The following is a 15000-nucleotide window of genomic DNA, read 5'->3' as shown; positions in this document are numbered from 1 at the left end:
AAATTTAAATTTATAGCATTTAATCACATTTAAAAAATAATGAACAAATATGTTAAATAAAATACAAAAATACAAATTTGAGGTAAAACTGTTGAATTCTCTCTGTTTTAGGTTACTCGCCTCTCAGCAAGACAAGCAGTGCGAGTCTGCGCTTCGCCTGGACACCTCAGCCAATGGAGGGCGCTGCTGCAAATGAACTAAAGAAGAATTTACATAAAAGTGTATATAAATATTCAGAAGATTTAAGTATTAGACCTTTAAATGTATTAATTATCATATTAACCAAGAAATTATTCAGTTAAAGTTTTGATTATTTAATTATTTTAACTTTAAAACTGCAACTTGTTACAAAAACTAGACATATCTAGTGCATTTTTAATTTTTTTTATTGACAAATACTAGCATCATCAGTGTCTGATGTAAAATTAGAAGAGTTAACTTTATTTTTAATAATTAAATTATTTATTGTATAAAAATAGCATGTTTTTATGTTTACAAAATGCTTACAATTGTAAAAAAAAAAAAAAAAAACATGATTTATTGAAAATAATTAATTTTAAGATCCTGCAATCGTGTTTACATTGAGAATCGAAGTGTACAATTGCAAAAAAAAGAAGATTTCTGAAAATGTTTACCACTTAAACTCTTTACATATTTTTTTGCATTTTTATTTGTATTATTAGTGGTGTTATAATGTTATTGTATTGTAGTTTTATTAATATTATATTAGTATCTGTAGGCCTTTTTTTGGAGAAGCAAATGTGAATGTAAAATGTTTTTTGGAGAAGCCAGTGTGTGTGTGTGCGTGTGTGTGTGTGTGTGTGTATGTGTGTGTATGTGTGTGTGTTTCTATTTAAATACAGTACATAAATACTAGGTTTTGGGACTGGAGCAATTAATTTTTCTGTGTTGAACATACTGTTACTACTGCTTTGTCTTCTGAGTAAATTTCACCTTCATAAAGCCAGAACTACTGTAAACTGAATGTCACAATGGTTTTAATGGGGTATATGCAAATTAAAAGTCCTTGTGCATAGACCCCATTATATTGAATATGCTTTTCACAACTATTTCAAGATTATGTCCAAATCTTTGAGGAAAGAAAGTGTAAAAAAACATTCTTGGATCCATTGTAAGGTTTATTGAATGTTTCCACTTTTTTTTTTTTGCATTATAAAATGTGCTGTGCTTTTTATATTTTTTGTGCTTTTTATATTGTTACATTTCTAAATTAAAATAATAAATAATAAATAAATAACAATTATATTACTGTCCTACAACGCCATCTCTCGGTGCCTTGTTGTATTGTTGGTGCGCGAGTATGACGTCACGTGCTCCCGCTGCGCGCCCCCCTGGCACAAGCCCCCTGAAGCGCGCGTTCGAGCAGTGCCCACAACAAACGCGGACAGAAGGACACCTGGAGGAAAAGCGGACTGTCAGACATTATTTTAAAATAGGATCTACAGCTGAAACATTATTTAATCACGTCCTTCAGGTGGGTGCGCTGTTTTAAACACGACTACTTTTATTATTGTTTCGAAATCTGTCGTCTGGAGCGCTTACATGGGCAGTATTTATATTTTGGTGTGCTTTATGAGTTTATGTACACGATTACATCCAACTTTTGTTTTTAAACGCACTTTTTTTAGCAAAAATAAAATCGTATATTTATATATTTCACGTTGTCTATTTGAATACACTTGTTTTTCATTTAAAAGCCTCAATAGTATTTGTATTCTGGTGTGATTTATGAGTTCATGCACGCAAATACTTTAAAGCAGTTTTATTTTAACCGCGAAAATTAAATCTTATTATTTCTTATGAATATTTTTACGTCATTGATTTGAATACATTTGTTTTTCGTTTAAAAGCCTTAATATCGCTTACATGATGAGTGTTTATATTTTGGACTTATATATTAGACTTTTGTTTTTTACCCGCGAAAATAAATAGTATTTGTTTACCTCACTCATATTTGTTTCTCGTTTAAAAGCCTCAACAACGTTAAAGTACTATTGGTTTTAACTTAATGCGCTGAAATGATGCACTTTATATATATATATATATATATATATATATATATATATATATATATATATATACACACACACACACACACACACACACACACACACACACACACACACACACACAYATATATATATATATATATATATATATATATATATATATATGTGTGTGTGTGTGTGTGTGTGTGTATATATATATGTACACACATATACACACACACATTCCTACATACATACATACACACACATTCCTACATACATACATACACACACATATATACATATATATATACACATACACACACACACATTCATACATTATATACACATACTCTGTTGTATTGGGAATACACTGCCAGGTAACAAGATCTGTAATAAATTGCTCAGATTCTTCAGATGGTGAGGTGTGACGGATTTAATATCAACCAGGAGAGACATGATCACAGTTCAGCCCTCACATGTACATCATGAGACACAGATGATGCTTTGAAAATGCACATCTCTCAGTAATATACTCACATGGTGACCAGACTTGACTTTTTTTTGTTGTCGTACTGAACAAATTCCTAAAAATCATGTTCTTCTAAGGTTTAAGCATTAAAGTAAATATTAAATAAATGCTATTTCTTTTTATTGTAAATTGTTTATTAATTACAAAAGAATCATAAAGGAACAAATGACATATTACTTTGCTTTGTTATTACTGCGTAACTTTCCAATTTATTTCCAATTTACCATTAGAATGGGACCCTCAAAAATACCTCATTGACTGAATAAAATAATACAGATTAAATATTTGGCAAATATATTAAAACCAAATGTACAAATAACAAATATTATATTCATTAATGGACATATATTACACTTTTTATTAGTACACTTTATTATGCTCGTCGATGCAAATTTCTAATCAATTAATCACTTGACCACAGTGTGCTCATCTTCTGATGACTACTTCAAACAAGATGTCATAAAGTGCAAATCATCTCAGACTGGTTTCTTGAACATGACAATGAGTTCACTGTACTCACATGGCCTCCACAGTCACCAGATCTCAATCCAATAGAGCACATTTGGGATGTGGTGGAACGGGAGATTCACATCAAGGATCTGCAGCAAATGTGTGATCCCAGCATGTGAATATGGAGTAAAATCAGAGGAATATTTCCAGTTCCTTGTTGAATCTATGCCACGAAGGATTAAGGCAGTTCTGAAGGCTTAAAGGTGGTTCAAGCCGGTACTAGTAAGGTGTACCTAATAAAGTGGCCGGTGAGTGTATATTATATTATATTATATTATATTATATTATATTATATTATATTATATTATATTATATTATATTAAAGCAGTTGAAAAAATATATAGAATAAATTATAGGTAATTTATTTTAAGGTATCCTTATTACAGTGTAGCTATGCATTTAACTACTAAGTAATATGAATTAACTACAATTACTTAGAAAAAGTATTAGATTAGAGTTATAATACATGTAAGGTGCAGGGTTAGTCGAATGTAAATATGCATAATTAAGTGTGATTACTATAGTAAGTACATGCAACACAAGTAACAACTCAAACTAAGGTGTTACCAAACATTGTTTTTACAAAATATAATGGATCAGTCACAAAGTAACAAAATAATAATCAAATAAAACCATTAAATTAACAAAAACATTTTATTTTACTATACGTTAATCAGAACAAAAATGCAGACATTTAAAAAGTGTTGTTTTAAAACTTAATTTTAATAGCCATGATGAAACCTCATTAACTAAATAATACTAATAGAGTTCAATTGTAGTAAAAGTTCTGTGACTCACTCATCTGGTGACTGCAGCATTTGGACCGTCACAGATCAGGATTCTGACTAAAAACACTTTCCGCTTCCACACCCACTTCCCTCATCTGTCTGAAATTAACTGTGCACATTTATTTATCCTGGACGCACTTCAGTCTATTAGAGAATATCAGGGTTCCCACAGAGCATTGACAGTCACTGAATTATTAAAAGAAACTTGGAATATCATGGATTTTAGTTTGTGATTTAAGATAGTATTTTCCTTTTATCAAAAAGTAATTTCTGATTATGTACCCCTATACACATTTCTGGAGAGCGCCAAATATTTCCCAGGAGTTACTTTTTTTTTGTACTTTTTTTAGTTTTTGTTTTTGCAAATTCACCAGAGGCCGCTTGAGATCTCGAATTTCTCTCACGAGTGCCATTCGTGCCTGCTGTTTTCGCATAAATTTGCCAAAGGCCGCAGTCGACTGACTCACTGACTGACTGGTCGACCAACTGAATGACCCTCTTCCCTAAACCCAACCGACAGTGTTTTCAAAAGCACAGATTGACTCACCTACCCGCTCACTTTTCTAAACCCAACCGATAGTGTTTTCAAAAGCAATCCAGAAAAAGAAAAGCCCTCACGGCAGCCTGATTGTACCACAATCTTACCCTGTTATTTACTTATTTTATTTTTTGGCTTTTGTTTTTGTCTTATCTGCTCTCTGGAACCATTTGCGTCACAAATCCTCCATCATACCTAGCGAGCCACTGGGCAAACTGGTAACAGAGGAAAAGCAATACATACAAATGTAAGCGGTCAGCTGGTAAGCGTAAAAAAGAGCGGTGTCATGCTGTGTTCACACCAGACGCGGAATGCGCGGAAAAATCGCGCTATTCGCGTGTGAATAGCCGCGTGAACATTTGAGTTTACTCGCTTCATTCGCGTGTCAAACCCCGCTTCATTCACGTGTCAAATTCACATCAGAACAGACGCGGATTCGCGTGATGGGCAGGGCTTCTGTCTGCTCGAAGACTCTAGCTTCATAGCTAAATGGCTAAGATGGATTTTATGAAGAAAATAACAGTGTTTGTGTGCTTTATGAAGACTGAAAAACAGCGTCGATACGTTTAGGGTCGTGTCTGAGTCCACTACATCCTTTCAGAGGTGCATCCAGCTCTGTGAGCTCATAAACTCCTCCAGAAACTTAACCTGGATGATGGAGGCTTTCAGCGGTGCTTCTGACTGAGCCAAGCCCAGTTTGATGAACTGTTGTCGGTGAAGGCTGGAGGATTTCCCTCGGAACACCGACAACAGGTTCTACGTCACAATCACGCCCCCACAAGAGCAAGTTTCTGATTGGTTAACGCGGCGCGAATGTACGCTGAAGTTCAGATTTACGAAATCGAGAAATTCGCGTGAAACGCTCGTTAAGCGCGTCAAAAGCGCAAAACGCTCAATTCGCCCCGCGCCATTCGCGCAATTTGCGTCATTCGCGCCGCGTCATTCGGGCATATCGCACCGCAGGATGTCTATTCGCGCGTTTGCATTGACTTAACATGTAAATCACTCGCGCTTGACGCGTGTGCTGCGTCTGGTGTGAACGCAGCATCATACCACCCCGTAGCGTTTGCTTAAATACCTTCCTCTGGCTACATAATTCACAATCTCCAGAAATGTATATAGGGCTACGTTTTCAGAATAAGCCTATTTATATAGCGATTTCAAAATAAAGTGATCACATTTGTTGTTTACACGTTTTGCTTCTTTTTCTGGTTACTCTACATTTAAAAAATGATTTTTGCTGCTTGTTCAAGCTACTTATTGAAATTACTGAATCCACACAATTCTTGAGTTTTTTGGGGGGGACAAATTGTTATACGTCCAGTCCACTTAAATTTGTAAAAACAATCCGGGGTCGCCACAGCGGAATGAACCACCAATTTATCCAACAAGTTTTTTACGCATCGGATGCCCTTCCAGCTGCAACCCATCTCTGGGAAACATCAACACACACACACTGCGGACAATTTAGCCAACCCAATCTGTACCGCATGTCTTTGGACTGTGGGGGAACCCGGAGCACCCGGAGGAAACCCACGTGAACTTAGGGAGAACATGCAAACTCCACACAGAAACGCCAACTGAGCCGAGGCTCGAACCAACGACCTTCTTGCTGTAAGGCAACAGCACTACCTACTGCACCACTGCTTCGCCCTTGTAAAAACAAATAAATTAACTTAATCGATTTGTGTTGGCACAACAGGAAGGAACTGTGTGAAACCCATGTATTTTTTGTGAAGTTCTTTCCCGGTAGCACTAACGAAGGTTACGAATGAAATTTTTGTTCTTTTCGCTTGTGATTAATTTGGTAAATAATTGAGTGCAGATCTTCTTTGATACTTGTAATTTTAAAAAATTTGGTCACAAACAAACTAATCTACACTGTAAAAAATGGGTTCCACACAATCAATTTGTGTTGGGAAAACATGCAGGAATACATTAACTCATATATTTTTGCTAATTTAAGTTGATTGAACATAAAACAATTAAGTTGTCCCCACAAAAAACTCAAGAATTGTGTTTCAGCTCATTTAAAAACTTGAACAAAGAGCAAACGTCATGTTTTGTGTGTAGAAGAGTGTGGTGATTTTCCCAGTACTGGTTTGGCATCTCCTGTGTAAAACATATGCTGGAATAGTTGGCGGTTCATTCCGCAGTGGCAACACCTGATAAATTAGGGACTAAGTTGAAGGAAAATCAATAAATGAGTGCGGTGATTTTACATTTGATTTCTTTTCCGGCAACAAAATAGATTAAAACAATATGCTAAAATTACAGTTTGCAACATCAAGTTTTGTTTTTTGTTTTTGCTAAAAATGAATGGAAGTAAATGAGAATAGAAGACTAGACATATTTCAGCTACAATAACCGCACTAATCGACCATGAAAATTAATTAAATTCAAGTTTTCAGTTAGTAAAATCTATGAATAATCCGGGAATTTGGCATTGAGTGGGCATCCTGTAATTACTACTTATCCAATAAATCTGTCTATGCTCACAAATGTTAGTTTTGTTCTAGAGACATTCCGTGTGAAGTTGGCTTGAAATAAAAGTCCTGCCTCCCGGAGGATGTTAGCCTGGATTCATGGCTTTTCTCAGACCTGTCAAGTAAATGCCATCTTGAAAGAGTTTGCGAAATCTCTCACTGTTACAGGATGGCAGATGCGGAGGAAAAAACCAATAGCTGTGGGACAGTATGCCTCAAATACCTTCTGTTCGTCTTCAATCTTCTCTTTTGGGTGAGTTTGCTTTGATCTCTGTTAGCCAATGTTACTCTGACCTGTTGGAAACAAGGCAGAAATATCACCATAAACTGGTTTAAAGAGGCTATATTTGAGGATGTTTATGTATTAATTGTTTTTAATGCCAGTGTGTGGACAGGTTGTAAGGAAACTTAAAAAAGAGAACATGTCTAAAACCATGTAGACAAACTTATAACCAGTCCCAGTTTTTTGAAGTGATGCAGAAAATATCGGTAGCCATCCATATCGATATTAGCTGATATGAATACAATTTTAAACGTTAGCTTTATTGGCCTGATATTTACATTAATTATTGTACTACATTTATAATTAGGATCTTTCTAGACTGTCTATAAAATAATGTAGACTGATTTTATGTGTGACGCTTTTTTCAAGAAAAAATCTGAAGGGTGTGACTTATTTGTATCTAAAAAATAATAATAATAATAATAAAAAAGTTATAAATCTTCACTTTGAGTATATTAGGTGTTAAGTCATGTCCAGTCTTTTGAAATAATGCACAAAATATCGGCAACCATATCGGTAGCCGACATTATCGGCCGATATGAAATACAATTTTTAATGTTAGCATTACCAGCCCGTTATTTTAATTAATTATTTAGACTGATTTTTGTGTGAAGGACTTAAGATTTTGTCGGGAAAAATCTAAAAGATGCAGCTTAATCATGATTTTGAGAAAAAAATCTATTTAAAGAAAAAAGTAAAAGATCTTCACTTGGAGTATATTAGGCATTAAATCATGTCTAGTCTTTTGAAATAATGCACAAAATATCTGCAACCATATCGGTAGCCATCGATATCGGCTGTCTACAAAATCATGTCGACTGATTTTTGTGTGAAGGATTTAAGATTTTACAGAGAAACATTTAAAAGTCGCAACTTAGATTTATTTTTAAAAAAAAAATAATAAATAAAAATCAAAGAAAATGTAAAAGATCTTGATTTTGAGCAAATTATGCTATAAATCATGTCTTTTTAAATGATGCACAAAATATCGGCAACCATATTGGTATCGGCCGATAACATAAAAAAACTATACTAATTTTAATGTTAGCATTATCAGTCCAAAATGAAACGTAATTACTAGACTACGAATTATGAATAAGAACTTATTAGACTGTTTATAAAATCATGTAGATTAATTTTAGACCTAACAACTTTAGTTTTTGCAGGAAAAAATCAAAAAGATGTGACTTTAATTCCAACTTTTTAAACAAATTACTAAGCAAAACATTTTTACAAAGTATATTGGGCATTAAATCATGTTCAGGGTTTTGTGGTGATGCACAAAATATCAGCAACCGTATCAGTAGCCATATCGGTGTCAGCTGATAAATGCATATTTTTAATGTTTTTAATATCAGCCCGGTTGTAAAATAAATGAATGACTAATTAATTATGAAATATTTGAACCAGTAGATCCGCTTCAGATATTTGCTAATGGGTTTTGATTGGTGTCTTGCATACGAAGTAAAGATTTACAAAAAATAGAGAACTTTAAAATTGTAATTTGTTAATGATTGTAGATTCTAGATGTGTCCTTGCAGCTTTAAAGCTTTAAAATCAGTTGTCTACTGTATTTTTTTTTTTGTCTTTGTAATGAGGCGGAAATATATTTATTTAAAGATTATTTATCTGCCTATATATCAGTTAGCAACTTTAAAATATAAGTTAGCATTATACGTACCGGTAATTTCCTAGTATGTTGTACATACATGAGTGCAAGCATAAATAATAGTTGCTGGCTGCAGTTCACTTAATGGGTACTGGTGTCCCTAATAATAATAATTTTGAATAGGTTGAGAGTAAATAAAGTTATATGTAACTTCGGACTTAATTTTTTTCTAAGCATTCACAGTCATTGTTGTTATGTTGTCATTGTACTGCTAACCATACCGTGTCCTCCCAGTTGGCAGGTGGCGCTGTGATGGCAGTGGGGATATGGACTCTGCTGGATAAAAGCGACTACATCAGCCTTCTGTCCTCCAACACCTACATGGTAGCAGCCTTCATTCTGATTGGTGCAGGTGCTGTCGTCGTGTTCACCGGGATTTTGGGCTGCTGCGCCACTATCAGGGAACAAAGAAGTCTTCTTATAGTGGTGAGAGAGCATCATGGTTAATGCTATGACTCAAAGCAGACACGTTTGACAACATCTCATGATGCTAATGTGGTTTGAGTGGTTTCCAGGGTGTGGCTCTGCGGTGGTTACTAAGGAGATATAAATGTTTTTATATGTTGCTGTGTTGTTGTTCTAGGGTTGTTACCAGGTGTAACTGTGTGCTGGTTGCTACGGTGATACTGTGTATAAGTTTTCAGGTGTTGCCATGTTGTTGTTATGCTGTTGTTACTAGGTGTAACTGTAGTTGCTAAGGTCATATGAGGCTTTTTTAAGTGTTGCTGTTTTTGTTACAGTGTTGATACCAGATGTGGCTGTGTGGTTGCTAAGTTGATATGAGGCTTTTTAAGTATTGCTATGTTGTTGTTATAGTGTTACTACCAGGTCTAGCTGTGTGGTTGCCACAGTGATATGAATGATTTAAGTGTTGCTATGTTGTTGTTACAGTGTTGTTACCAGGTGTAATTGTGGTTGCTAGGGTCATATGAGGCTTTTCAAGTATTGCTATGTTGTTGTTATAGTGTTGTTACTGGGTCTAGTTGTGTGGTTGCCACAGTGATATGAATGGTTTAAGTGTTGCTATGTTGTTGTTACGGTGTTGTTACCAGGTGTAACTGTGGTTGCTAGGGTCATTTGAGGCTTTTCAAGTATTGCCATGTTGTTGTTATAGTGTTGTTACCAGGTCTAGCTGTGTGGTTGCCACAGTGATATGAATGATTTAGGTGTTGCTATGTTGTTGTTACTGTGTTGTTACCAGGTGTAACTGTGGTTGCTAGGGTCATATGAGGCTTTTCAAGTATTGCTATGTTGTTGTTATAGTGTTGTTACCGGGTCTAGCTGTGTGGTTGCCACAGTGATATGAATAATTTAAGTGTTGCTATGTTGTTGTTACGGTGTTGTTACCAGGTGTAACTGTGGTTGCTAGGGTCATATGAGGCTTTTCAAGTATTGCTATTGTTTTGTTATTGTGTTGTTACCGGGTCTAGCTGTGTGGTTGCCACAGTGATATGAATGATTTAAGTGTTGCTATGTTGTTGTTACGGTGTTGTTACCAGGTGTAACTGTGGTTGCTAGGGTCATATGAGGCTTTTTAAGTATTGCTATGTTGTTGTTATAGTGTTGTTACCGGGTCTAGCTGTGTGGTTGCTACAGTGATATGAATGATTTAAGTGTTGCTATGTTGTTGTTACGTTGTTGTTACCAGGCGTAACTATGTGGTTGCTAGGGTCATATGAGGCTTTTCAAGTGTTGCTATGTTGTTGTTATACTGTTGTTACCAGGTGTAACTGTGTGGTTGCTACAGTTATATGAGGCTTTTCAAGTGTTGCTATGTTGTTGTTGTTATAGTGTTGTTATCAGGTGTATGTGTGCAGTTGCTAAGGTCATATAAGGCTTTTCAAGTGTTGCTATTTTGCTGTTATAGTGTTGATACCAGGTGTGGCTGTGTGGTTGCTAAGATGATATGTGGTCTTTCAAGTGTTGCTATGTTGTTGTTACCAGGTGTGGCTGTGTGGTTGCTAAGGTGATATGAGGGTTTTCAATTGTTACTGTGTTGTTGTTACCAGGTGTAGCTGTGTGCTGGTTACTAAGCTGACACAGTATGTGGGCAAGTGCTGCTATGTTGTTGTTATGCTGTTGTTACTAGGTGTAACTGTGTGGTTGCTAAGGTGGATGAGGGTTTTCAAGTGTTGCTATGTTGTTGTTGCAGTGTTGTTATCAGGTGTAGCTGTGCGGTTGTTACTAAGGTGATTTGAGTGTTTTAAAATCTGAGTGTAATCTTGGCTCTTGTCTGTGTGTACTACTAAAACTAAGGTGATATTATGCTGTTGCTATGTTGTTTTTAAGGTGTTTACCAGAGTGTAGCTGTGTCATTGTTATAGAGTTCTGAGTATATTCTTGGCTGCTGGCAGAGCATGTTTGAGAGAGATTTAAGGTTTCCTGGGCATTTTAAAGAGTTGCTATACTGGTTCTAGTAGATTTTGTGTAGTTGTCAGGGTGTAGCTATGCTGTTGCTAAGATACTCAAGTCGGAGTGTATTCAGGGTGTTAGCTAAGCAAGCTTTCTGAGTGTTACAATGTGGTTGCTTGCATGTTAATTGTTGCTATAATGTTACAGTTGTTGCTCTGTAGTTGCTAAGTTTTTCTGAGGGTTTTAATGGGTTGCTATGCTGTTTCTAGTGTATTCTGTGTAGTGGCAAGAGTGTAGCTGTGCTGTTTCTAAGACTTTCTGTGTGTGTTCTAGTCTGAGTGTATTCTGGGTGATTGGGTGTGTAGCTGTGCAGTTCTAAAGGTTTCAGACTGTTTTTAAGTGTTGCTACGTGGTTGTTAGGGTCTTCTTGGTTGTTGGCAGGGTCTAAATGTGTGGTTGAAACAATGTTCCGTATGTTTTTATAGTATTGGTGTGTTTACAAGAGCGCAGTTATGAATTTACTCAGGTCTTTTGAGTGTTTTTAAGTATTAATCTGTGGTTTCTATGTTTTTAAATGTGCTACGGTGTGGTTGCTAGAATGTTCTGCCTGTTTGCTAGGTGTTTGCCTTAAGATTTCCAACCCCATGTTATAAAGTGTGATCACTTATAGTGGTGTAGGATGAAAATAACCCTCAGCATGACCATAATGTGGCTTGACATAGGAAACACCACCAAACAAAAGCTATTTTACCAAGAAGAAACCAAGTGAATGAGCTTCACCCTATAAATACTTCTGGAAAGTTTTAGATGAATCATCTCAGTGCAGCCGGTGATAAAATCTGCCAGACTTTATTTTGAGTGAAATATTTCAAGTAATAGTCAAAGTGTACAACGTAAACACTGGATTTAGACGGTGTTGATTCCTCCACACAGAGGACGAGAGTTATTCTGGGAATGTACGGTCAGACTAACATGACTTTTTGGCGCTTTCTAAATGAGTTTGATCATGGTTACTGTATATGTAAGTCTATTAGTTGTCTCAAAGCTGTCAACATATCCGATTTAAATAAAGACGTGTGTATCTTTAAGAGCTCAGACTTAGAAACTGAGTCATAGTTGAGGAATGACGGGCAGAGAGAGAGAGAGAGAGAGGGAGTATAGAGGAATGAGAAGGGAGTCAATGCAGAATAGAGGAGTGAAAGGAGAGTGGTGGGCCGGGAAAGGACAGAAAACAGAGGGAAAATACTGAACAAGAGAGAGAAAGATAATGCTCTTAACCTTTATCAGCTGCGTTAAATTCCTCAGATGCCACTGGTTCATGTATTCAGCAGCTGACAAGTCTTAAAAATTGAAAATTCTTTCAGTATTTACTTATACTTGAATGTATGGAAGGCCATTTCCACCACACGATAAACAAATAAAACAACTATTTTGACCAAACACTTCAATTCAAACAATACATTTTTCTTGCAATTCTGACTCTTTACTGTATATCTTTTTAGTTGCAAGTTGCTTAGATTTAACGCACTTCTGATTTTTATTTTTTTGCATTATTTCTCAATAATCTTAACATAATAATAATAATCTTGACATTTTGCATTCACAAGTGTAGAAATTTTACATCTTTACATCTTGCAATTCTGACTTTTTCCCCAGAATTACGCAACATAAGCTCATACTGAAATTGTAGCCTTATATACATTTCTGGAGATCGCGAATTTTGTAGCCAGAAGTACGTATGTCTGCATTTTGTCTTTAAAACGAACGCTACAGGGCGGTATGACGTTGTTCCTTTTCACAGCGCCACCTGCCAACTGGGAGGACACGGTATGGTTAGCAGTACAATGACAACATAACAACAATGACTGTAAATGCTTAGAAAAAAATTAACTACGAAGTTACATATAACTTTATATACCAGCTGATCGCTAGGGCCAGACGGAATCTGCGGACATTTTTTGCTATTTCTGCGGAGAATTTTGGTAAATATCTGCGGACTTCTGCGGAATTATTTTGGGAGTATCCAGCGGAGAATCATAACTAAAACCTTCATATATTAATTAAAAAGTAATAAATTACTGAATAAAAACTGAACAAATTCAGATTTACACATTTACTCAAGTAAATAAACAGAATTAATGATGGGCTAAAAATCTGCAGAAATCTGCAGAAAATCTGTGAAAAATCTGCTGAATTCTGCGCGCGCAGATTCCGTGTGGGCCTACTGATCACTTACATCCTAATGGGCGGATTTCGCACTATTACCAGTTTGTTCAGTAGCTCGCCATGTATGTCAGCGGACTAGAGACGCAGAGATGAGTTGACCACAACGATGGGGTTGGAGTCTGGCAAAGAACGATTCCAGAAATAAAAATCAGACAAGGGCTTTTTTTTCTGGATTGCTTATTGAAAACTGGCGGTTGGGTTTAGGAAAGTGGGTCGTTTGGGTTTAGGGAAGGAGGAGGGTAGGTATGGATGGGTAGCGTTAAGGTTTTAACGGTATTACTATTTCTATCAATACCACTTATCGGTTTGGTACTTTAACAGTTCTATTATCTGTACTTTTTGTTGTGTTTTTTTCTAAAAAAAAAACTAATTGAACAGAATTAACAGCTTTATTTTATTGCGTTTTAATGTAAAATAAAACGAAACCAACAATTGTAAAACAAATAAAGATTTTTTTTCCTGTAAAAGAGAGTACAATGGTTTGAATGAAAATGTTTTTAACCATTCTTCTGGAGAAAAATCAACATGTTTGACTTTTCTGACAGAAGTCGGGATCTTTTTTGGTTTATTGTGCTCCCTGCAGTTGGAAATATTCTCTTTGAGTTGCAAAATGCAGTTAAATGAGATCATGTTTATAATTTTTTATTAGCGCATTCACCAAAATGAGTTAATGGTGTTTTGGGAGTTCACCATGTTTTTAATACATTTTTGGGGCATCTTGCAATGTAAAAATAAGCTGTTTTTAATTTCTTAATAAGCATAGTTTATTATTAGTCTATTTATAGGCTATATTTTTATCTATATATTTTTTATGTTTAAGATTTATTTAGTCTACTGCAATACTGTTTTCATAGTAACCGAACGTCTGTTTATTTAACTATTAATATACTAATTTAGGTGACTGACTGCTGACATAAAGATGTAAATGATGTAAAGTTACCGTTAGTAATGCACTTTTGAAAGATACGTTTCCGCTTATACAAGAAAATAAGTTGTTGCGTTTGTTGTAACGTGCATTGTGGCGGTTAACTATGGAAATACAACTGTTTGGTTCACTCCACAAGCTAACGTGTGTGCGCTAGTCTGGGTCACAAGCTATGTGTGTGCGCTTAGCACGAGCCTCTGCGGAGTGCGCACGCACAGCAGAGAGCTGTGAAGGCTTTTAATAATGGACGCGCTTGCCGGAAACACAAGTATTTCTCATGTGAGATTGCCAACTGTGCAGACGAATATCAAATATCGCAAATTAGAAAAGGTTGGTTCGTCGAATTAGACTACTGTAACTAATGTTTTTTCATCAATAATTCTCCAGTCTCGATAGCAGAACCATTAACGCCAGAGCTTATCGATACTTCAGTCTTTTATAATGTAGCACCAATACCGATAAAGTACCGAGTTTCAGTACCCATCCCCCTAAGGGTGGGTCAGTCGATCGGTCAGTCAGTCAGTCGACAGCCACCTCTGGTGGATTTACGTGAGATCAACAGACACAAATGTCACTTGAGATCTGAAAAAGCGTACACAGCGGCCTCCGGTGGATTCACGAAAAACAAAAACTGCAAAACAAACGGAGCTCCTGGGACGTATTTGGCGCTCTCCAGAAATGT

The 15000-nt window shown here is 35.9% G+C and overlaps 2 protein-coding genes across 3 annotated transcripts in view; both read left to right on the top strand.

Annotated features, from left to right (window-relative positions):
- The window catches only part of LOC141375045 (EF-hand calcium-binding domain-containing protein 4B-like), a 4858-nt gene extending 3665 nt beyond the window's left edge, over positions 1-1193 (top strand). Inside the window, exon 4 of the mRNA XM_073942679.1 lies at positions 112-1193. Within this exon, the coding sequence (XP_073798780.1) occupies positions 112-196 (85 nt within the window). The 3' untranslated portion in view covers positions 197-1193. The remainder of the gene's footprint in view (positions 1-111) is intronic.
- A 192-nt stretch (positions 1194-1385) lies between these two features.
- Positions 1386-15000, top strand: part of cd151 (CD151 molecule) — a 19741-nt gene continuing 6126 nt past the window's right edge. Inside the window, exons 1-3 of one of the 2 annotated variants that reach the window (XM_005174237.6) lie at positions 1386-1495; positions 7032-7116; positions 9050-9241. In XM_005174237.6, the coding sequence (XP_005174294.1) occupies positions 7033-7116; positions 9050-9241 (276 nt within the window). In that variant the 5' untranslated portion in view covers positions 1386-1495; position 7032. 2 annotated transcript variants of the gene reach the window in all.

This window comes from Danio rerio, chromosome 25 (assembly GCF_049306965.1).
Source record: "Danio rerio strain Tuebingen ecotype United States chromosome 25, GRCz12tu, whole genome shotgun sequence".
In the NCBI taxonomy this organism is placed as follows: domain Eukaryota; kingdom Metazoa; phylum Chordata; class Actinopteri; order Cypriniformes; family Danionidae; genus Danio; species Danio rerio.
This window is presented reverse-complemented; position numbering and strand designations above follow the sequence as displayed.